This window comes from Leptinotarsa decemlineata, unplaced genomic scaffold, assembly GCF_025532065.1.
Source record: "Leptinotarsa decemlineata unplaced genomic scaffold, Ldec_3_MD MMD2_tig00026314_RagTag_RagTag, whole genome shotgun sequence".
NCBI lineage: Eukaryota > Metazoa > Arthropoda > Insecta > Coleoptera > Chrysomelidae > Leptinotarsa > Leptinotarsa decemlineata.
Genome location: NW_027412684.1, coordinates 4760270 through 4785543, shown reverse-complemented (window position 1 = coordinate 4785543; position 25274 = coordinate 4760270). Strand labels below are relative to the sequence as shown.

General features: G+C 35.7%; 1 protein-coding gene across 2 annotated transcripts; it reads left to right on the top strand.

The window, feature by feature from the left end:
- The first annotated feature begins 8886 nt into the window (after window positions 1-8886).
- On the top strand, window positions 8887-24264 carry LOC111502367 (lipase 3). 2 transcript variants are annotated; one of them, XM_023156438.2, is made up of 7 exons: window positions 8887-9088; window positions 11210-11529; window positions 15605-15851; window positions 18109-18267; window positions 18367-18451; window positions 18717-18856; window positions 23885-24264. In XM_023156438.2, the coding sequence occupies exons 1-7, from the start codon at window positions 8912-8914 to the stop codon at window positions 24209-24211; spliced, it is 1455 nt and encodes a 484-aa protein (XP_023012206.2). In that variant the 5' UTR covers window positions 8887-8911; the 3' UTR covers window positions 24212-24264. The 2 variants fall into 2 exon arrangements, with proteins under 2 accessions (XP_023012206.2, XP_074037745.1); XM_074181644.1 differs by lacking the exon at window positions 8887-9088 and adding an exon at window positions 9704-9733.
- The last annotated feature ends 1010 nt before the right edge of the window (window positions 24265-25274 follow it).

The window sequence follows — 25274 nt, the reverse complement described above, 5'->3', positions numbered from 1 at the left end:
GTTGGTTATTCAACATTAGAGCACGACCGGCCTGGACAATTTGTACATGCTAGAGAATAAAACACTCCAACTTGTTTGCAACCACATTTGGCACTACATCGTTTTTTATAGTTGCAAAACATTGTGTGTAGCAGTTTTTCCGGCGCAGGTGGGAGTAAAGTCTGGACTGGTTTGAATGTATTGTCAATCAACTTTCACCCCAGTCTTCTGGGTCTAGCAGACCCAATGTGAAAATATGTTTTATCAACTGAACAGGGATCATAATTACACTTCAAATGTGAAAACAATTCAAAAAGCAATGTCCAAACCCATCACTATCAACAGTTCGCAATTACTTTCAATATCTAACAGTGGTGTCGAGGCTAAAGATCAAGCCTATCACATCAACGACCTGCGTTCAATTCGCCAACAAAATCTTCTTTTATGACGACATGAAACAAAAGTTTGTTGAACAGAAAGATGGGCTGACGTAAGCGCGCCACGTGACTGGGTGGTCTGTCTCGTTGAGGGATACGCCTGATTCTGATTCTCTGTCTGCTTGAATTACTTATGTCCACAGAAAATTCAAATCTCCCGCCACGAGGTTCTAACATGCAGAAGCGTGCGGTCTGATTAGCTGTCGAGCTGGGTGACAGTTTGAGGACACTATGTGACAATTTGGTGCACTGTGGTTGTCTAGGTGGTCTATTTGTCCTGTCTTGCGGGGTGAGAAGCGACCTGACTTGTGTGATGACGTCACTGTCTGCCTGAACCGACGTAAAATGTTTTTTAAAAATTGTAGTTTCACTCCTTTTGAAAAATGCAGGTTACATATCACAGCCAGTTATTGCGTGTAAAAATAGTACATGGTTTTGACACTTTGCAAAAGTAGATAAATTGATAAATATATTTCCGATTGATGTTGAGGTTTTTCAAGCTTTGAAAAAAAAATATTTTTTTCATTTTGGAGTACGAGCAGTGAGTAATACTAGTAAGTTTACATCTTCACATCACACATGAATAATTGTAATTAATAATTGTTTTTGTCAAATTGAATTGCTTCATTGATGCTTCATCATCAGCATCATTGCAAGCCTGTTTTATCAATATTTTTTCAGCAGCAAAACTGTTCTTTCAACATTGAAATGCACCGAGATTTGTTGTGAGTATTTGTAGGAAATTTCTGTTGACTGGTATGAACTATCATTGATTGATCAAATAAAATACGTGGAAACGTGATATGTGGATACGTGAAAACAAGTGTTTGCTCACTTATCGATTAGGTATCATTTATGCAAAAAATTGTATTTGCTGTATACATTCTCTCTCTTTCATTGATAAAAATGATATCATTATACTCGTATTATGACGTATGTCTACTTTTTTTAATTCTTATATCTCAGAAACAGTGGCTCTTAGTTAAAAAGAAGTATCTTGACATTTTTCATAGATAATTTCCAGATCTACAATTTCTGTCTGAACTAATTTCATTATAAAACTCATAGTATAATCAAATAAATACAAACAATGAAAATAAAAACAACAATAAAAATTAATTGGCGCTCCAGGGCGACTCCATTGATTCCAGTTAGTAATGATGGAGCTATACAGGGCTTTTCATGTTTGTTTAAGTAGAGGTGTGTGTGTTACGTAGAGATGTGTTTGAACATATTCTGAAATACACTGACGATTAAATTGACTCATTAATTTATGGGTTAATAAACCCATAAACCCAGTTCGAGTTTCAGCGTTAATAAAACTATTGTTTGAAGAGAAGTTTCATTCGATGGTTGAGGAGTACCTATTTCAATAGTTATCTTTTCATTGTATTATCTGTGACTAATTGAGAAACATCAAACAAAATCTGTTTTACAAAAATGAGTGATGAACAAGGAAACCATGTCAGTTTCCGTTTGAAACAGTTTATCTCGAAAACGGTTCAAAATAGAAATAGTATTAATGAATCGAAGAGGTTTTGTATTGAAGTGTATAATATTTTAAAATTCTTGCAAAGCGCTTTCGACTTTCGCTTTGCAAGAATTTTAAAATATTATACACTTCAATACAAAACCTCTTCGATTCATTAATTCAAATAAGTGTATTCAGCTTTTCCAAATCCTTTTAGAAATAGTATTATCTGAACAAAGTTAATCTGAAATTGGATGTAGAGCTCAAAAATGTTGAAATATACAGGATGTTCCTTTTGAAAAAATTGAGTTCCACTCATTTTTTCATGAGATCAAAGTATCTGCATTTTTTGAAGACCCTGTATGAGGCAAATGAAAATATGACTCGGAGTGAAGATGCTCATAGTATCACTCCACTCCATATCAAATTTGATCGTTTTAGTGCAGGAGAGTTCAAGATTATCAGCATTTATAAGAGTTCATGTTTGGTAAAAAATATCGAAATTAATTTATATCTTCTAAACGGTAATAGATAGGTATAGGAAAATAGTATATGAATTTGCTGACAAAGTGATAATGAATCATAATATGATATTATAAACGGGGTGTTCCATTTGAAAGATCAAAGAAGCCGCTACTTTATAGTAGAAGCGACAACGCCGCTCCGTCTGAAATATTTTAGGCGTGTAAGTCATATTGATTCATGCATACTGTGAAATTTTCAGGTTGATCCGTTGAATAGTGTGTCAGAAACGGCTAATTAACGCTCATCATGAAAAGCCCTGTATAATATATTATTCACAGGGAGCTCTGCAAAATCAGTCAGTTGTGACGACGTTGAATTTGAATTGTTATAGGTTCTTACCGGTAACTTTCATTGCCATGATTATATAACGGTTTTTTAAATTTTGCTGTCCAGTTTTGCTAGTGTGACAAAAAATTTGATTCTATCCAAAACTGATCACACATCTTACCTTGACACAAAGTGACAACAAGTGAAAATTATTCACACATCTAAGTAACACTTCATTTCAGCATTTTCATTGAACAAAACCGCAACAGGTGAAAGTCTCATTTTAAAATGTTATTTGAATATACGTTGTGGATTTCCATCAAGTGTCTACCAAGATTGAAGGCGTGGACTCAACAAAGGCATATATCTTTCACCAAATACATACACACCAACCATATTGGTGCATATTTGTTAAACGTCTCAAATGAATTAGTATTTTCTCTAGAAGGTACTTCGGCTGACTTGTAATTCCGCCATTCGATTGGGATCACTCAACCGTTTGATCGAATACGGATAGTGACTTTGTCAATGTGAGGAGGAGAGACTGTGCCTACCAGTGGCGGTTGCGTCGTGGTCATAGTTGGAGTATTTCTCTTTCAGGGATGAAGATAACGTTTGATTTATTGCGCCGTGAACCATTGGCATGTAGTGCTTATTCCATATGACGAAGCTCTTCTTTAAGAAGATGTGGTTCACGAATCATGGTGGCACGATCAACAAGTAATTTTCATCATGATATGTATCATATCATGTTTCTACCCTAGAAGTTCTTGTGATACCGTTTCGCATGGATAGTTTTGCGATGAACGGTGTAACCTAGTTTTCCGTCTAAATTTTTGTAGGCCAGAACATACAAAAATGGTGTCTTTCCTACGTTTCATTTTTCCATGGTACTGAGTGCTTTCTTCTCGGATACTTCCATGTAGAAACTATAGGGCTGAGAAGACTTCCATAGCGACTTCATTTAGTTATTCCATTGAAAAAATATAATGGTGAGAATATGGTCAATGAAAATATTCAACTCATTCAAGGACCACTTCATTGTGAGATGTTCACTGGATAGTTTACAAAACGGTACCACGTGTTTCGCTGGACAGTGGTTTCATCAAGCATTTCCATATTCTATCATGGCGTTTGTATTGTGGTTTCGTGAACTATCCAGCTGTCATGTTCCTGAAAAAATATGCTCGCCTAGTCTCATCGACTTTCACCATGGTGAAGAGAGAAACAACATCAAAACTAACCAGAATATTATTTGGCTACAGGATCAAAGTACTTTTTTTATGAAGTGATATAAGCCTCGATTCTCCTTTTCCAACATATGGCTGCAGTGAGTTCGATAAGTATTTCGCAAGAGGATGAGTAGGTGAACCAATGGCGTTGAAAATGGGACGAAGTGGAAGGTTTGGCTTGTGAATCTCAGGAAGACCGTTGAGTCTAGGTGGTAAGGTTTTAGATATTCGATGAGTTGGTAAATTTTTAAGTTTGATCCCCTTCCTATTTACAGATCGATCTGATATTTGGTAAAAACCCAAAGTTTTGAGGATAATACAATTTAAATAATTCTGAATCATTGTTAATCCAAGATAACGGCAGCTAGAACATGGCGGATTACATATTTTTCACAACTACCTTAATATGGATATGAAATGACAGGACTTGACTAGTAGAATATTAGTACACTTCGAAAAAGATGCACATTCAACATGGTCGCAGCTACAAAATGGCGTATTACTTATTACTTTGTAATACTAAGACACTAAATCAACTATACAGAATGAAATACATTGAGTAACAAAATCAAACACTGAAAACTTAAAAATGAAATAAGTAAAAAAATGTTTATGTTAAACGATTTTATTGAAAAAAAATAATTATGTTGAAAATCAAACCGTTAAACATAAAGATATCACTTATTTTATTTTCAGTGTCTTGGATGTAGGGCCCCTTTAAGTATCTTGTAGGATACAGGATCGAGAAGATAAGGTTTTTTTCTATTGGTGATCCTTCATTCGCAGAGAATATAATAATATTCCTGTCAGCATTCAACTGTTTGGGAGCTGCACTCTCTTTGGCACTAATGTGCCAAATGTGGCGTGGCGTACTGGGGAAAACGCGCAGATTTTCTTCTTTCTTGGCTTCCTCTTGTGGCAATACTCTGATGAATGATTAGATATTGGCCACTATATCTTCGACTGGAAAATTGAAAGAAAGCACAGCGAAACTACCACCTTTAGCAAAAACGAAAAATTCATTTTGAGCCTATGTTAACATAAACTTTTGATATCTTAACACAAGAGAAGTAGATCTGCGAGTTCTCACAGATGACTTTGTCGTCCTGGTGAGGAACAAGTCAGTAAGTTAGCATTCCTCTTGAAAGCACTGGATTATGTTCGTAACTGGTGCCAAAGGAAGCAGATGTTAGTGAACCCCAGCAAAAATATGATACACCAGGAAAAGGAGTCTGGGTGTTCCACCAATAATAATGATGATGGTGATGATATTCTTAGGACTTTATTTCTGTTGAAGATAAACATATAATTAATTCAAAACGAATAACTGACATAATTCAGTCGATGCTGTTCTACCATGTGACCAACCACAGTCAAGTAAATTACAGAGAAATCAATACATAACGAAGTCATTAGACTTAGTTTCAAGAAAAATTGACATAAAAAAATTAATAACGAGTGAAAAGAATGAGCGGATATGAATTTGTATTGCTCAATTACCTACCATTTGCAAGTATCAGAGCTCCAATTTGTTCATGGAAAGCAATAATGCAAGCTTTTCCGAGACGAAACGAGATATTATCACACATTTCAATGGCATTGTTACTGGAAGTACGATGAGTAATGCTAGTTGACAAAAACTCATTGACAACGGGATCATATTGTCTTCGGCTATGAATACAATCCAATGAACTAGATGAGACAGAAGCAAAGTGTCACACAATAAAAAGTCATTTGTCAAGTGGGCCCTAATGCATGGATAGCAACTTCAGCTTTGGATTAGACTCTCTGATTCAGTTGCCTCCTCGAAAAAAGAATATCCTATGAATTTGCTGCGCTTCAATTTCATGAGCAGTGAAAGCAGACCCTGCGACAGAATAAAAAATAAACTACTCCTGCACAGGTTTGCAAACTATTTAAGTCAAACGATGATTTCCAAAAACCAGATGCGGAAAATCCCTGCATGACTGCATCCAATGTATCGTCAGTTATATTTAACTCGAAGACAACTTCTTTATCGGGCTGATGGCTGATGTCAAGAGACAGCATTTTTGTTCTGGTTAGGGAAAATATTTTTCATAGATTCATTTTACGGCTGAGGTTCCAAATTCTACTGATCAAACTTTAATGTCGAACAACTAGAATTCCATCAGTATACTGTTATAACTGCCAGAAGATTGTTCACAGGTTCACTTTCAGAACTGCACATCACGACCTAGATAAATGCACGTCATTCAAAAAGACCAGGAGAGCGAAGCCTGACAGTGTATGTAACTACCTGGGCTGACGAATCTGGGGCCTAACACATACATGGCGCTAATCTGATTGGAGAGCAACTGGTGAATCTTGTCCAAAGTGCCGAAAGCATAACTATCGGCCTTAAAGATTATGACCCTGGTGTTTTGCGATGTGTGTGGTGAGAATGGAAATACCATAAACAGCGAATATTTTATAACGTTACTGGAGCGGTTGAAGGCCGGAATTGTGAAGAAGCGACTGCATAAGGCAGAGAAAAAAATGTTCTTCAGTCGAGATAACGAATCGTGTCATAACTCAATCAAAACAAAGGTCACACTACATGAATCGAATTTTCAATTGCTTTCACATCCACCGTATCCACCAGATTTGGCTCCACGTAACTAATGACTGATCGCAGACTTAAAAAAAATGCCCACCAATGAAATATTTCGCTCGAATGAAGGGGTTATTGCTGAAACTGAGGCTTATTTTAAGGCAAAAGGTGAATCGTTTTACAAAAGTGGTATTGAAATGTTAGAGAGGTGCTGGAATGATTGTATGGCTCTTGATGGAGATCAAGATAAAGTCAGTTTTGAACAAAAAAATTAGTTTTTTAAGCACGGGACTTTTTACTTCATGGTGTTGTTCATATACAATTTAAAAATTGAAGAAAATACTGTTGTCGGCTATGAGTGGAAGCCCTGCTTCAATACTTCACAGAAAACGTACTTTGCTAGCCATACTTTTCACAAAATAATTTCAAGCTCTGGTAGGTTCGGTTATATTAGGTCCAAAGTGAGTTGGTCTATTCGATCCTTCACCGCAACCCGCAAGGGTTTATTGTGACTCAAATGTATTCACACTAGACCAAATAAACCCCTCTCCTCAACGAAGCAGATTAGTTTGTATGATGAGAGGTCTTTCAGGTCAGATTTTTAAGAGTACCGCTCTGCAGATCTCTAAAAACCTGATTCGGTCCCCAGCGGGAAAGGCACAGAATATGTGCTCTGCTGTTTCATCATTTTCCAAACAGAGGCGACACCCACTGTGTTCCGACAGTTCGAGTCTTTGCATATGATGATTCAAATGACAGTGACCTGTAAGAAGACCTGTTAGACATCGTAGTTCACCCCACTGTAGTCCAACAACTGTTTGATTTCAAGCTTAGAAGGGTGAATGAACGCCTTGGAGTGAGCCAATCCTAAAGGATTCTGACAGAAGTCCATAATCCTTCTTGCCATCCAGGTGTTCAATCTTTGTTTGGCAGAGCCTAAAGCGATGAAGCTGCTTGCTGCACCCTCCAGGAATCCAGATCAGAGACGATCTGTCTTTCTATCGAGAAGAGTCGCTTTTGGCAAATTGCTACCAATTTAGACGTTGCTCGGTAGGAACAAAGAGTTTCCAAAGCCGCTTGACTGTCAGAGAATATTTTCACTGGCCTCCGCACACAATTCAATAGCGTAAATTTTCGCTTGAAATACAGTGGCATAGGTTCGTAGGCAGGTTGATATATCTGTCCTGAGTCTGCGACTGAAAATACCTGCACCAGAACCGGAAGGTATTTTTGATCCATCTGTGAACCAACAATATCTGCTCTTGATATTTCTTTCTCCTGGAGGATCCAGTCCTCTCTACTCGGGAACAGTACTTTAAGGCAGATCGTAGTTGACAGTTGGATGCATAAAGTTAGAGGTCATTTCCAGAATACTATGACCTCCAGTGTCAACCAACAGTTTGTTGTACTATGAATTGATTTGACAGTATGCATAAGTCTATATGCATTCCATCATTTCTCTCCAGAAAAATGTGGAGAGGTGGTAGATCTAGAAGAATCTACATGGCCGCTGACGTTGTGGTACTGATGGCACCACTGATGGCCAGAATAGCCTATCTCTGTAAGCCAGAGAGCTTCGCCTAGGTCGTTTTCTGTGAAGCCTTCGGCCACCAGGCAATTAAACCATAGGGACAATCTGGCTTTTTGTGAAACTTCTTTCAAGTGGAATGACCTCACCATTGAGGGAAAATGACGTTAGATCGTCCAATTTTCTCCTCCTGGTAAAGGGGATTATTACAGTTTTGCTGGGGTTGAGAGACATATGATCCCTCAAGCAATAACTGTGAACAACGTCCATCGTGCTTCGAAGAATATCACAAGGTACCCTTTTCGACATGGACCTTGCCAAAATGACAAGGTCGTCTGCATAAGCTTGCAGATCTATTTTTTTCTGTCGAGGTTAGTAGGACACATACTCTGTGCCAGCTCCGCTGAAAACATGATCAATGTTTCAGGGAATCCAATTCTTGTCAGCAGACCAGAGAGATCACTGACCAAATAAGTACACGAATACGTGAAGATGGTTAAATAATTCATTATGGTTGAGAAGCCTCCATACGTGACCCTTGCGTAATCCACATTCAATACTGATCTCAATGGGGAATTATTATTTGAAATTTCAGGACGGTTATTCCATTGTCGATATGGAGATAATGTTATTTGCTTTATATATTATTGTTTCACAATAAATAATTTTTCTATATAACCCAATGTGATGCAGAATGTACACAGAGATGTACAATAATGAATTCAAACTGTCCCAATTCATGAAAAGTCTACGATGAGTATTCTTCAATAATATGCTATGGATAAAATTTCTTCAGGAACAGCAACGAACAAAATCAGATAAGGTTGAAAATTCATTTCAAACACCTACACAATAAAACTGATATAATCCGCACGCAAGTGATTTGAAATCAGTATCGCTATGACATTCAGAGCAATGAAGAGAAAAAATATTATTTGGTTTGTAATTTGTGTGGATATATTTTATTTCTGGAGTTCAACACAAGCAACGCTGATAAATCTAGAGGATTCTATGAATGAAGAAACAGAGTTGCCAGGATCAAGAGCAAACCTGATAGATGCGTCTAAGTTTGACATTGTGAGTTTTGTACTTGAATAGATCTGTATTCGAGTCCTAATGTTCATAATAGCTATAGTGAATTGTGAGAAAATTACGTAACATACCCGATAATTTATGAAGAGATGACTTATGGAGAATACAAAAATTTGACAATCAATGGGTGAGAAACACAACTCAGCAATACAGGTAGAATAACAGCGGCATCATGCATCATGCAAAAGAACCGCTGTTTCAGGAGGGCTCATTTTCCAGTTTGTGTCTGAAAGTTACTTTGCATGATCTACACATCTATGTATAGAGTTACTTCTTTTAAAATTTATTGCTCTCTTCCTTTCTTTGCAAGATCCCCTCATTTTTTTTCATCAAGATGTAGTAGTGGAAATCCAAAAACTATCTTTCGCAAAAATTTGTAATTCCTTAAAATATAACCATTTCAGTTTAAACGAGATCTCTTTTGGCTGGGAATGATACATGAATGAATGTCATTAAGATATCATCGATAACATAAGTAGATCGAACTTATTCCGTGACATAAAAATCGTAATTTATGAAAGTATTGTGTGTTTTTTTTATAATATTATCCAGATTGATACTGATGAGCCCTGAGACAAGTGTCTTACGGCGAAACATCGATGTCTACCAGAGAGGATGACAGTGTTCCATGTAAGTGAAATTTTTACCTTTCGAAAAAGGTTAATGCTGTCCAAGCTGCTGGAAAATAATTTCATGAAAATTACAAGATGAGTATTCCCATATTGATTTCAATTTGAGAGCCACCGGTAGACATCTGTTTCAGCCTATTGGGCATCGTCAGTACCGGGCCGCTTGACTACATTAACCTTTCTCGATTTTATTTCAGTTCTAGAAACATGTGGATTCGTTTTTCGAATGCATTCCAGGATAGCTCCACAAATTTCTACTACCGCAGTTGTCGATTGATTGGTCAAACTACCAACACTGGCATAAAAACTTGGCAAGTTTCTGATTATTTTGTCTTCAATCTAGGATCGCCTGCCCAGTACTGACGACACCCAACAGCTGTCTATTGGTGGCTCTTACAATGAAATCAGTGTCGAATTTGTGAAATGACACTTACAGCAAAACAGACCATACCAATGTTTCAAATAGAAGGAAACTACTACAATATACCTCAAAATTTGAAAGAAGCTCTGAGACGACATCAAGTGAAGAATATGAGTTGCTTTTTAACTGCTTTGCAAGACCATTTCTTGAGGGCAACACTTTGCAAACTGTGCCGGTTCCGTTCTTTCCATATTGGTTGTGTATATCAATTTTGTCTGAACTTGTGTGAAGTTCACACCTACAACTTATTTATCGTCACCGCAATCATCATTAATTCTGAGTTTCAGTGAAATTCATTCCATCTATTATAATCACCTGATTGTATATCAAAAATCACCTGATTGTATATCAAAAAAAAAACTCTTTCTCACTCGGATGAAAAAAAGGAATGAATACTTCTTCATCATCAATGGAAGTCTAATGGAAATTATTTTCATTCAAGTGATACCTTATTGTGGGGTTTTCATTGAACAGTTCACAAAACCGCAATACTTACCGCAATAATTGTTTCACTATACAACAGCTTCCTCAAGCCTATTTATACTGACTGAATTGAACATAATTAGTGCTCTACATAATAATTTGAATCATATGACCTTCTACCCAATAATAACTTCACGTGAGTTTGGTTATAAACTAATAAAAACATCATGAAAAGAAATTGTTTCAACTCATTAAATGGATGTGTAGTAAACCAATTACAAATTTTCATATTGGAATACAGATTCAACAGGGAGAAAGGGTTGAATCCTATTTTGTATTTCAGTGAATTTTGAGAATTCTGAAATCCTTTAAATTATTTTCCAAGCATTTCAAGAGATTGAGTCTCAAACCTTTCTCTCTCAACTGTAATATGTAATATGTCGTGCCAGAACTCATGCTCATCGGTCAAAAGATGGTTTACAAATGTGGAATTGGTTTTCATGTTGAAGAAAGTACTCCTATATTCTTTGACTGTTCTGGAGAAGGTTCTCTCCTTTGGCCAATATAAACTTTTGGACGAAAATCACAAGTCATCTTATGACCTAGCAGATATTAAAGTTTTCTCTTTCATAGGAAAAATTCGTGAATGGCCTTGGGTATCACTTCGAAAAACATACAATAACCACAGAGGATGGATACAACCTAGAAATGCATCGTATTCCTCGTGGAAAAAATGTTTCGAGTTCAGCACCAGCAAATTCACCCCCCGTTCTAATGATGCATGGCATTTTGGGTACTTCTGCGGACTTCTTGATATCTGGTCCTGAAAATTCCTTAGCTTTGCAACTGGCTGACCAGGGGTATGATGTATGGCTGGGCAATAACAGAGGAAATACCTATTCAAGAAGCCATTATACAATGAGTCCCTCCAACAAATCATTCTGGAATTTCAGGTGAGTGAACACTTGAAGTTTCGAATTCTCAATGATAACCATGAAGTATTTATTCTTGATAAAAATTGTTTTGATAAATCAATAATATCAGTTCGATTATTTTCTCAGGATAGTGTTTACTCTTAGTGCAGTAATGTAGGATAATAATGAAAATCCATTAATGCACTTGAAGTAATCAGTTTTAGATTGATAAATTTTCATCAGTTACAAGTTTCCAGAGAAAATCTATGACAAAATATTCAAAATTGAGATTATTTGTAGAATATATTTCTGTTCAAATAATTCACAATTTGAAATAACTACTTTCTTGATGAATTCAAGATTTTTGCAAGTATGAATGTTTGATACAGTGGCCTAAAATGATCATGATCAAAGATTAATACTAGTGTTGGATATTCCATCATATACAGTGTGTTTCACTTTCAACTTTCATTAGAGTTTGATGCGAAAAGTAGATTTCTGAGTATTTTTTCTACAAAAAAATGTCTGGCTTCTACTTCTTCATCATCACCAAAAAGTGTGGGCAAATTGAAGAAAAGATAAATTCAAATAACTTAATGAATACGTTCTTCAAATTTGTGTATATTTTGCACAGAAGTTTTTTTTTATTACAAAATTGAAAAAAGTCCTTTCGTCCTTATAAATTTAAACAAAAATTTGGAATGAAAACAGATATCATTCACAGAAACGCTGATATTTGATGAGCATTATGACGAAATTATACTGATATCGAACACTGTATTGTATCTAGATGTTAATGAAGGAAGCACATTTCCAATCATATATCATATACAGAAAAGATCTTTCCCAGACAAAAAAGTTCCTGGGACCCGATTAATTTCAACCCGACTCCGGTGCATATACGACTTCTTCTGGCAGAAAGATTGTTAAACAGTAACAACTCCATCTCGTGAACAAAGCTCCAAGCGAGAAAGAAACATCCCGTTTACCAAAACTCTGACAGAAATCGAAAATGAAAACTATCGGGGAGAGATACATAGTATAAGAAAATAATGAAAAGTGATTGATATTTAGAAACTCATTTCGAAATATTCATTTTCGAAAAGAGAATTATATTTTGAAATTAATTTCGTTAATTTCACTAGTTTACAGCCAATTCACGTATGTGAATTTCCGGAACTTCAACTAGCGTTTCCTAATGTGACTAAGCTTAGGTATTGTTGAATCATCTGAAAATGAAACTTTTAATGAGCGAAACTAACTGACTGTTATAAGAAAGCAAGTATAGCTGAGGCACCAGACAATCTAATGATAACACTGATGATCTTCAAAAATGACTCAACCTCGGTCGGAAGCACCAAAATGTTACGAAGGTTCGAAGTAGATGAACACTTCAATCTAGCAGACCACTATTATTCTTCATGCAGTCATTATTCACTGTGGTTCTGGTGTTGAAACTGGTCATTATTACGCCTTGGTCAAAGACAAAACGGGCTGGTTTAGGTTTGACAATAGTCGTGTCATTACGTGTTTTGGCCAAGTATTGAATTTATTGGAGCCTCTTCAGCACCCTTCATTTTGTTTTGAGAGAGGACATTGGCAGATTAATGTCTTCAGATGATGTGGTGCTGCAGGTTTTTCCGGAATTTACTGCAGCTGAAAAAGCAAATGCGCCACTGGAATCAATGAAGTCGCCTCGGAGCGCCATTAATTTTTGTAGTTGTTTTATGATTTTACGATTTGTATTTCGGAAGTATTCACAACTGTAATGCCAAAGGCAGTTCCTTGTTAATTTTCAGTTCCTAATTGTGAAAATGATAGTGAAAATTCCCTAACACGTTAGATTTTTTTACAAAAATTTATTGAACACGACATTCCAAATTTGCTTTTCTCCTAAATTGTGGAAATTGTTTAAAATCTGGCAACACTTGTAACGCCGCTTTTCGAACTTCCCATACTCGAAGTTTCCAGAAAATACCAGAAATACGGTACCGCTATTAAGTAGCAGGCTAACAATTGGATCATCAATATTGTTTTAACGCGAGTAGTGGTGGGTTAGTATAAGTGAAGGGAGGTGAGCAAACACGCGAATATTAAGAGTATTATATTAGTGTCATCTTTGTGAATGAAATGAGTTTACTCCTGTAAACGCAGTATGACATGTTTGAACTTGACGTACGCATTAGAATAAAAATGTCCAAAGTATAGAAACGTGGCTGCGTTAATCCCGCAGATAGTTTTTCCTATTAATGTGGTCAGCATAAACTGCTTGAGGAAGCTATTGTATAGCGAAACACGTGTCGCGGTTTTTGTAAAACCCTTTATAGTGAAAGTCATACAATAATCTGTAATAATTAGTTTTTTTATAAGTATTTTGGATGTGTTGTTGATGATCTAGATCGGGATTGGGCACCTCACGTATATTGCCAAACCTGTGCAGCAAATCTAAGTAACTGGTTGAATGGCAAACGCTCTTCTATGCATTTTGCAGTATGAATGATTTGGCGAGAAACAACGAATATTACAACGACTGTTAGGTTTGCATGACAAAAGTGTCTGGTTATTCAAGAAGAAGGTTTACCAGTTCCAACACTCCCGGCAAATTGGGAGGGAAAATTGGAAATGTATGATGACCAGGCAGGTTCCCATGATGTGCCAGTAAAAGACGGTCCTTATTTTTCCGAGAGTGAAGGAAGAACACCCCATTTAATCGAACAATCAGAATTAAATGACCTAGTACGGGACTTCCACTTTTCCAAAGAGAATGCTGAACTATCAGGGTCTAGATTACAACAATGGAATTTATTAGCCCCAAAAATCAAAGTTACAATATTTAGGAACCGTAACCATAAGCTATACTCGTTTTTTTTCTATGCAGGATCAAATGTGTGTTTTTCTAAATCCAAATAGCAATTGGTGTGATGGCTTTCATTTATAGATTCGTCTAAAACAAGTTCAAAAGCCGTTTTTCTCCATAATGGTAACAAAAGACCCTATATTTCTCTTGCAAATGCAGTTGCCATGAAACATACGAAAGTTAGTCACTTACTCGAAATGTAATAAGTTATTATACGTATAAGTGGCAAATATGTGAATGCCTAAAAGTCATAGGACTATTACTAGTTACTATTCAGGGCGGATATACGAAGTTTTGCTGTTTTCTTTGCCTTTGGAAACGTAGGGCCTTCATCAAGTAAAAGAATGGCCTCCGAGAGATAAAGATATTCCAGGTCAAGCTAACGTGAAGAATATACCTCTTGTTAATCCCAAAAATGTTTGTTACCTCCATTACACATTAAACTGGGGTTGATGATAAACTTTGTAAAAGCATTAGACAAAGAAGGTGATGCGTTTAAATATCTTGATCACGTTTTTCCAAAATTCAGTGATGCATAGCTCAAGAAAGGTATACTTATTGGACCACAAATCAGAAAACTACTAAGTGATCAACAGTTTGATCAAAAATTAAGTAATGTTGAATTAGCTGCGTGAAGTTCTTTCAAAAAAATTGTTTAAGTGTTTTTAGGGAACAAGAAAGTAGAAAATTACAAAACACTCGTGGAAGGCCTACTACTGCAGAATGGGATGTCGCATGTCTCTCAGAATCCATTTTTTGCACTCTCATTTGAATTTTTGTCCCAGAAAATTCGGTTGCTGTCAGTGATGAACAAGGGTGAAAGTTTCACCAAGACATATAGTGTTGTTGGCTAGTGTTTTACATGACGGAAATCAGGTGTAGTAATCATTCGACGTAATTAGTATCACTGTTAATGAAGAGGAAAACACCTTGAGAGCTCAAGCTTTATTAGGCATCGATAATAGCTAGTTTTCTATGAAATTCGAAACTTGTAAATTTCAAAATATCAAACACCTTTTTTGAGAAAATATACTGAATTAATTTTTCCAACATTTCAATTCCCCAGTATTTTTGTGGGATTACTACTTGACAATGCAAGAGTGAAAATATTCTTTCGGTAAGAAGAACTTTCTCAATAAAATTTATTTTTGTGTGTTACTTGTTTATATAACTAGGTAGGTGTTTTCTCGGATCTCTCCACATGAAAAGCATTTTATGGTTTCGATTCACACACCACTAAATATGTTTTTTTTTCAGTTTTCACGAACTTGGTGTTTATGACGACACCGCAATGATCGACTACATTTACAACATTTCACAGAAAACTAATATATCCTGCCTTGGATATTCTCAAGGAGCAACTCAATTTTTTGCTATGCTTTCTGAAAAACCGGAATATAATAAGAAATTAACTGTCTTATTCACAATGGCACCTTTGGTGTTCATGAAAAATTCGGATAATAACATTTTCAGATTGATGGCTGACCATTATGATACTGTTGAAGTGAGTAGAAATCTGTTTTTATTATTCCATTTTGGCTGAATTCTTTTCAATTCAATCAATACGAATGCTCGAGTCACGATATTGATGAAGTGGTAGAATCTAAAAGACCAAGAGTCATATGATTTGAAATGTTCGATAAACTCGTCGATTTCCATGAAGCAACATGAAACATTTTTCAGTGATAATAATTTGATGATAACAAGTTAATGCAAAATCAGGTTCTCAAGATGATCACAGATAATTGATTGGTTATTTCTAGAAAAACAATTCATTATTGGCTTAAAAATATCTGAAATATAAAATACTAAAAAATACTATGAATAGTACATTTTTCTTTGAATACGGCTGAGTATCGATCTCACTTCTCAAATATAATTTCCATATATTCCAAGTTAAGTAGTTTCCACAAAATTTCCCTTTTCTCAAATTGCGAGTGAACTATTGAATGCCCTTCTGTTTACATTTCATATAGAATAGCCGCACACTGATAACTTTATAGCATGATTAAAAAAATAATATAATCTAGTCGGTTGAGATTGGTCTGCTGTTATTCAGATGCCCACTTTCAACAGAAAAGTTGCTGATAGCTCATTCAAATTTATGAAAATAATGCAGCATAAATTTGTCTGAGTTGTCTTGTGCTCAAAAAGTCCAAAGAAATGTTTTTTTGGGACAGCCGACGTGACATACTGATGTACAATATCGTATTATCGAAAGTACATTTCTGATATTTGTGGTTTTTTTTTCAAGTTTTATGTTCGGTACATTACTTCATTGAATTTTTTTGTGGATAATTTGAAAGCACTAAATCAAACTTGTTATCATCGTCGACCAATTCGAAAAATAGGGTGTGAAACTACACAAATTCCAAATTCTTCTCATTTATTTTGTGAATCTAAAATCTGGTGATTTTTTGATCTCTTACCTTTTCTTTTTCTTCTACCATACTAATAATAATAATAATAATAATAATAATAATAATAATAATAATATGTTTATTTGTCAATTGTTCACATGCTAATTTACATCGATTATATTATATATAATATACAAATAAACACAAATAAACACCAACACCGAACATCGCGAAAGCAGAGCTTGTATGCGATGAAACTGCCAAAATTTTCGATCAAAAAATATACGTATTTTATGAAATAAACTATAGCAACAAACAAAAAAGAAATACAGAAGAAATAATCTGGACAATAAATAAAACTTTTGTATGTAGTATTTAATAAAAATAATAATAAACAAAAAGAACTACAAACCATTGCAAACAACAGGATTTGCCAATACAAAAAAAAAGAACAACATACCATGTTACTAGGACGTCAGGCTCTTAGTAACAAATTAATTTGATGTCGTTCGTCCAGAACGAATGTTTTAATTAATTTTTTGAATTTTTTAAAATGTTCTGCCTGTCGAATGGACTCCGAAAGTATATTATAGGCTCGACTAGCTGAGTGCAAATGACTTCGATGACCAATTGTTTTGAGTGTCAGTTCTGTTTTGATAAATTTTTTTACTTTATTTCTAGTGTTATGTACGTGGTCTATATAATCGTGACGTTTATGTTTATATTGAAAATACACTAACTGTATGTAGTACAACTGACTAATATCAAATATTTTAGCCTCTTGATAAAGAAGGTTTGTAGGATACAACATGTCTCTTTTAAATATTATTTTTAGGAATATTTTTTGTAGAGTCTCAAGTTTGGACAAATGGCAGTTTTCGTTCAGGTTCTCACATCTTTCACACACAGCTAGAAGAAGACTACGGTGTTTTACTCACTGACCGTAGGCTTCCTTCCCGTACTAACTGAACTGCAGCACAAAATTCCTTGAAATGAAATGCGGACGAAAAGTACCATTCCTACCGTACCATCCGTACCGTCCCTTGAGAAAGTGCGGAGCGAACGTAATGTCCGTACCATACCATCGCGACTCAATGAGCGCCAAGATTGATATCAGTTCCAAATTGCATCTCCTTGTGCTTTTTATTCAAAGCATTATTTCATGAACTCATATTTTATTATCATCATCAAAGTTTTTTGATTAATCAATTTCTCATGCAAGACATGATTTAAATACTTGTTGATACTGATGAGAATTTTGCCAATGAAATTTGTTTCGAAGAGTGTTCATTTTTTCATGAAGAATAAAATTACCCCAACGAAATAAGTACTGGAAATAATCTTGTAATGTGACAACATGAGCTGGAAAAAGTACTCCTTAAAAAAGATTTATGTTTTCAGAAAATTGAAAAAAAATTGGATATCAGTGAATTTCTCTCGCATGATCCAATATTTACGTCAGCCGGAGATTTATTCTGCAAAAAAAGTTCGGATTATCGAAGAGTTTGTGCAGCTATTACATCTAACCTTTTAGGATTCCAGAAGAAACACGTTAGCGGAGTAAGTACCATGTCAAAATCTTCAATCCATGATCCTGCAAGCAAATTATATTATATTTATGAACCGAGGCATCAACTTCATGAATGAATTTTTTTCTAGTCAATGTTGGAAAACTTATGGAAGGTTTTCCCAGGAGGATCGTCTTTCAAGGAATTCAAGCATTATGCTCAATTGATTTCATCAGGTAACTCAAAATAATTGTTCATTGACTTGTTCAACTATTCTGTTTACGAATTTTATAATCATATTCTACAAATGAAATGGCTATGACAGATTGGTAATAGATTTTTCGGTAGTCAAGAAATAAGCAACTTTTTCACACTTTCACCTACTCTCTATCCCTGTGCATAGACTTGAATTTGAATAGCCCTGAATATATGGACTTGTTTTTATCAAAAATTTATTTTTGATAAAAAATACCTCCGAGTTTTGGTTCATCGACTTTTCAGGTAAATTCAGAAAATACGATTATGGAAGTGATAACACTAATATATACCACAATGAAACGCCTCCAGAATATGATCTCCAACAAATAGAGACTCCGGTTGGTGTCTACTGGGCTGAGAATGATGGGATCTTGAATGTCATAGTAAGTACATCATAAATTTCAAATATTCTTCGAAAGACAATTTTTGGTATTCAACATTTCACAATCTGAAAAATAAACAAAGGTGCACGGATGGATAATCTGCTGAAGTATAATAATGAATGGCAAATTGAATAGTTTACCCCATAAAGTTACTGAGAGTAGACACCACTGAATAGGTCAATTGATCAATAACAGTAACAAGTTTGCTCATGAAATAAAATTAATGAAACTTGAATATCAGATTGTTTTAACAGTTCTGTCTTTTGCCTGGTCCTGATTGGCGACAGTAGAACCGATGAAAAAGTTAACGAAGTGTTTGAAAAGAGGGTAGTCGATTGGCGAGAGGTCTGGGTAGTATGGTGGGTGAGGCAGGATTTCGACGCTCAATTTTCGGTCCGGGATTTGTGAAACGTACGGACAGGCGTTGTCGTAGGGCAAGATAGGACCTCTTCTGTTGACAACTGCCGGCTGCTACTGATGAAATTTTCGATATATTTCATCGACTCCGTCACAATAGAACTCTGCTATGATGGTTTCACCTGGTTGCAGAAAGTTATACTGAATCATACCAGCCTCTGACCCCCATCAGTAACCATGATCCTCTTTTGGTGGGTTTTCGCTTTCTAGAAGTGCCTGGGTGGCTCATCGGTGTTCAACCACTGTCCTGAACGTATCTTCTGTCGTCGTAGAGGATCCACTTCTTATCACACGTGATGAACCGATCCAAAGACGGATCGTTTTGGATGCGCGAAAGCAAAGAGGTTCATCATGGTTTGCCAGGATGGTGTCTTCAACATCTTCGTCTATCGCAGTCGCGTGATGGGAAAAGAGGTTCCTGACCCAAGGTGCAGGGCCTGCCGCGACGCGCCAGAGACCCTAATGCACTTGCTATCAGCATGTCCAGCATATGCGGTTTCGGCCTATATCCATCGACATAACGCGGCCTAAGAGTGCTATACTACCATCTATGGCACTCTTACGGTATTGACGAGACACCGGTGCTGCCCTATGCTTCGGGGGATATTGAATTCGTTATGGGGAACGATAAGTGCTAAATTTATTGGAACTATTCGTTACTCACTCTCAGGCTCATACAAGCTGATAAGCCTGATGTAGTCCTTCTCGACCACCAGAGCAAAACGATATTTGTCGTGGAGTTTTCAGCTCCTGGCGAGACAAATATCGTCAGTGAAGAGAAGGAAAAACGGATAAAATATCGAGATTTTCTCTTCGAACTCCGCAGACTCTATTCAGAACACTCTGTCAAGATGGTTGTTCTGATTATTGAAGTCCTTGGTGGAATGATGCCCTCTCTACTCTCGAATCTTGAAATCGTAACGGCTTGCCGCACTAAGGCAGAAATCTTAGCCGCACAGATGCAGAAGGATGTCATTCTTGGCTCACTGCGCTTGCTCAGGACACATGATTCTCGGACCCAATGATCACTTACCCTACGGTGTGGGAAGTGGTCATGGGTTGATAATGCTGGCGCGCCCTCCCGATTGTATCGGGGCTTCGGGGGATAGGGCCTGACCAGCGCACACTACGGTAAAAAAAGATTTTCATTTACCAAAGTCAAAAAGAAAGTACACAAAGGAAAATACAATGGGTTTGGTGAAATCCCGAAGCGGAATTCAGGAGACAAGCGTGTGCAATACGCCGAATCCTGCTCTTCCATGCAACTCCTTCACAATATACAAAACTTAAAGTATTCATCGAACATATAATGTACAAAAAATTACAGTGCCTACGTAGTTAGAGAGAGAAAAATATAAAAGGAATAAAAGAGGGGTAATTTATAATGCTTACAGAATGACTTGAATTTTTGCATTTTTTGCGAGACTTTAGTTGCATGATAGCTTTTTTTCATATAGCAATTTACGAGCCTGTAGCTTGAAAAGTGGCAGCTTCAATTTTTTTAGATATGTGAGAAGACTATTGTGATGAGTGTAGATAGAAAAACTGAACGATCTCTCAAACAGTGCTGTGCTGTGGTGGAGGCAGTTATTGTATTTTTGTGTCGGATATTCACTTCATGTTTATTTTCACGAAATCAAACTTTATCATAAAGATACTGCAGTAATTTGTTGATGATTAAATTGTGAAATGAGGTTAGATATTGCAATAAGAAACGATCCTTCACTGACAACCATTGCGACTGAGAAAGCTTATGAGAAATACGCTGGAACTTACGGATGCCACAGATATAGCGTAAACAGGAATTTAGTACTTTTTGTATCCTAAACTATCCTAACAGGGAAGTATTTAGGTATGCTCGGTGAGGGTCTCCTGTCTCAAGTTCGCGTAAGCTCTCTGGATATATAGTGAAACTTGCTTTTTGAACCTGAAATTATTATCCAACATCAAGCCAAGATTTGTTGCCACCGGTCCTACATTTAAAGTTATACCATTCAGAGAAATATTAACTTGAGGTGAATACCTTTGGCAAAATAACTTGGGACCAAACATAAGGACCTGCATTTTATCAGGATTGAGTTGCAGTTCGTGTTTCACAGAAGAATCATAAATGTTTTGAAGTTCAGCAACAGCTTCATTCAACAATTCTGGTTTGAACGATACATACATTTGGGTATCATCAGCGTAAGCATGATACTCACGCAGAGATTGATATTAGTCAGTAGATATAGATCCTTGCGGAAAAACGCGCATTAATCTCACCGATTCAGATAGTTCGCCTCGAGTTTAGTTTGTGTAGACATCGAAATGTGACAATTTTTGTTGATTATTCAAATCATGAGGAACCCACTTTTCGAGCTCCATGACTTTTCCAATACGTTTTGAACCATAAAAAACCTCACGGGGGCTAAAGCCCAGTTCTTTCGCCATCCCACGCACCATTTTTGTTGGTCAATCTCCGGAACGAAATTTCGCAAACTAAAGTCGAACAGTGAATTCAATAACACTATCATTAACACTGTTTGACTGGTCGACATCACAAAAAATCAAAATTTGGAAAAAGGAACAGCAGGAGAAGTACTAAGTACAAGAAGTACTGAATTCTTCATCGTTCAGTTCATACCACGACACATTAGAATGAATATTTATCGAGATATGGAGCTACAAAAACACATAACATTAAAACACATAACTTTCGAAATAACCTGATACTCAGATTTTTGAAACGACTATGGATTAATATTCTGATCGGGTATTGTTTATTTTTTAGATTTTAGAAGGTTGTATGCCCAAAAAAATTAAAAATTATAAATTATAACTTCTGAGCTGTCATATATAGCGATCAAAGTGTTTTTTTTTGTATTGAAATCAAATAATCCATATATCCTTCGAAAGGCCTTTTTGTGGAGAAGTCGTACTCCTTGCTCACTTGCGGGTATTCATTCTCACACAGTCTGAAAAATGAACGTAGATAAATGAATAGAAAATCTGCTAGAGTTCAATTAATCAGTAATTTGAGAAGTGGAACTGTAATTTTTGGCGTAAAATGAAGTCCAAAACAATAACTGTTTCCAGAACTGCAATAGACAGACTATTAGATCAGGGTCGATAATTTTTTGAATAAAAAAATAACAGTAGGATGAAACCCACTAGGAAAAAGGAAAATATGATGAAAATGAAAGGAAAAATAAGTTACGGGCGATCCGAGTTCTGGAAGTGGAAGGGAGTTAGTTTTTAAGGGTAAAAAATGGTTTATTTCGATATACGTCAAAACTACAAGACCTATGGAAGAAAAGTTCGAAGAAAAAGTTGTAGGTAATAAAAATATGTACAACTTTCTTCCCCACATTTTTTCAAACAACCTCAAAATTTATGTAAAAATTCAAATAACCAAGTTTTTGTTATTTTATTTTTCTTGAAAAAAAAAATTGAATTTTAATCACTTATCCATTAGTTTTTGTCTCTTTGATATTCATCGTTAGATTCGACAAACCTTTCCAATTCTAGTTGATCTTCGAAATCTTCAAGACCATCACCTTCTTCGTTTTCAATATTATTTTCAGTCTGCATTGGTTTTTCATCCACAATTTCATCTGAATCATTCACTTCCTCATAGGTTTTTTCTTCTATATTGGAGCAATTTTCAGAACCAAGACAATTTGAGCATAAATTTGTTTTCGACAGCCACATTTTAAACTGTAACATCCAGTTTTACAGCTGCAGCAAATAGTTTTGAGCAATACTTCCGGAAATAATTCATTTTCTGTGAATTTGGGTATAACGCCTCATTGATGTTATTTCCAGCCTTAATCTGTTGCTGTCAGTTCATTACCTAACCAAGTTTGAAGCTGATAATATGCCCTGTTACAATGTTGTTCTGCTGCTCCTTTTGTGGGTGGGAGGTTTGCCAAAATAAAAGATGATTTAAATTTTTCCAATTGATATTCTTTCATTCTAAATTGATTCAGTGTTATTTTCCCATTTTTACATTTATAAATAGATTTTGTTCATTGTGATTTTTTTTATATTTCCTTTACTTGCATCTTTCTTATAAAAAACATTGGCCAAATTCGACAAGTTTTCAGCGTCTAATAATTGGTTCATGATGCTTTTCTTTTCTTTTTCGGCAAATCCAGATGTTGTATCGCAACCGGAAAAACAATGCAGGAATGCAACAATATTTTTGAAGGAAACAGCAATAAATAGGCATTCACAAATATTATTTAAAGAAGAATCTACTGACTTCCCAAAATATTGTAGATGTTCACTTTTTCAAATCTATCATTTGTGTTTTATAGTAGTTTATTTAGTGTTATATTTCAATTTGCAATTTTTTCGTTCATCGATGTAACATGGAATCTTACGTTTTTTGAGTGATTGAGGTGTAGATTTCAAGAAATACCTCAAAATTGTACATTTCATCAGCAATGAAAATATTCCTTTTTCTGAGCAGAGATACAAAATGGAAAAAAAACCATGTACAAAACCTAACAAGTAAATAACCATTAATCTTCTCATCAAGTTGAAATTTCCAAAATTTCAGTTATTTTCGATTTTTCTTCCGGAGTAACCTCATGCAATGAATGCATGAATAATTGTTATTTTTTGTAGGATAAGAAACGTTTCCTACTACATATCTACAAAGTGGTCGTTGATCGCGGTGTTCATTCAGAAATATTCAACCATGGAGACTTTGTCTTCAATGGACAGGCTGCCTCTCTTTTGAACTATTGGGTTATCAATGATTTGAATGAACATAACAACAAAATAGACATAACAACTACAAGAGAACCAACAAGTAGTAGTTCTAGTACTTCCAGTACTACACCCGAGTCAACCACCCACCATGGTTCCTCTTCACGTTCCTTGTCTCCATCATTATTTATTTTAGTGATTACTATACTTTTCACAAGTACACGTGTTCTCATGACAAGTTGATATTGAAACAAATCAATGTTATGACATTATAATGAATAAAATTATAAATTGTTTCTGTTTTATTTCATTTCTCTACTATGTCTTATCGATGTCTTATCGCAAACTGAAACATTTCGTCTCAGGCCGAAACTGCCTACTTTGTCGAAATACATATTCAGAACATGCCCTTCAACTTGTTGGAAAATTAATTTTCAAATCAGTATTTGAATAAATCTTGGTTTTTAAAACTTATATAACCTTTCAAATCTTTTGGAATAAAAGATTTTACATTTCAAGCTACATTTCAGCATTTCTGCTGTTCCCTCGTTCAAAATGGAAAAAAGCACAATGGTAGTAGAATATGAAAAAGAGTTATCGATATATTAGAATTGAAATTTATTCAGCATAATGAATTAGATTGAATAGATTGACTAGACATATATTATACAGGTAAAGAGACGGAGTATCAGTTTCAGGTTGTTTCTCGTTGAACACCAAGGAGTAGGTTCAGTTGAACTTCACGACAACCAGAAGTACGGGCTGTTCACTGTTTGATATAAAATCATAGGCTTTCAGCGCTGGAGTCACGATTGAAAAGAACAAAATCCGTGCAAGTAGTCCCTGGATGAATGAAACGTTTCGTCTGATAATGCGGCAGACATCATGAGTGGTATGTGCGTCCACTGCAAGGACGAAAGTTATTCTCAAATCTTTAGAGAAATTCTCATCTTCCACAATCTAAAGGAGTTACAAGTTTCTGCAGCCGAGTGATCTATATTTGAGCAACAAGGACTACCAAAGTTCTGATTGTAGAGTATCTCACAGTGGGCGAAAAAGTATCCTCAAATTCGACTCACAGCCTCATACAATCATTCATAGTATCATCCATAGCCTTATACCGTATGACAATATCCTGTTGTTCTCTTTTTTTAACCAATTTGCAAGAAATGACCTTTTGATCTTAAGCTCTGCTGACTATAGTTAACGTTTTGTTGGCTGATAGTATTGATCTCCTATTACGCTCTCATTCTCTGGTTTGTTTTCGAGCATTACCTCTTCCCTTCATCAGATTTCCAATGAACAT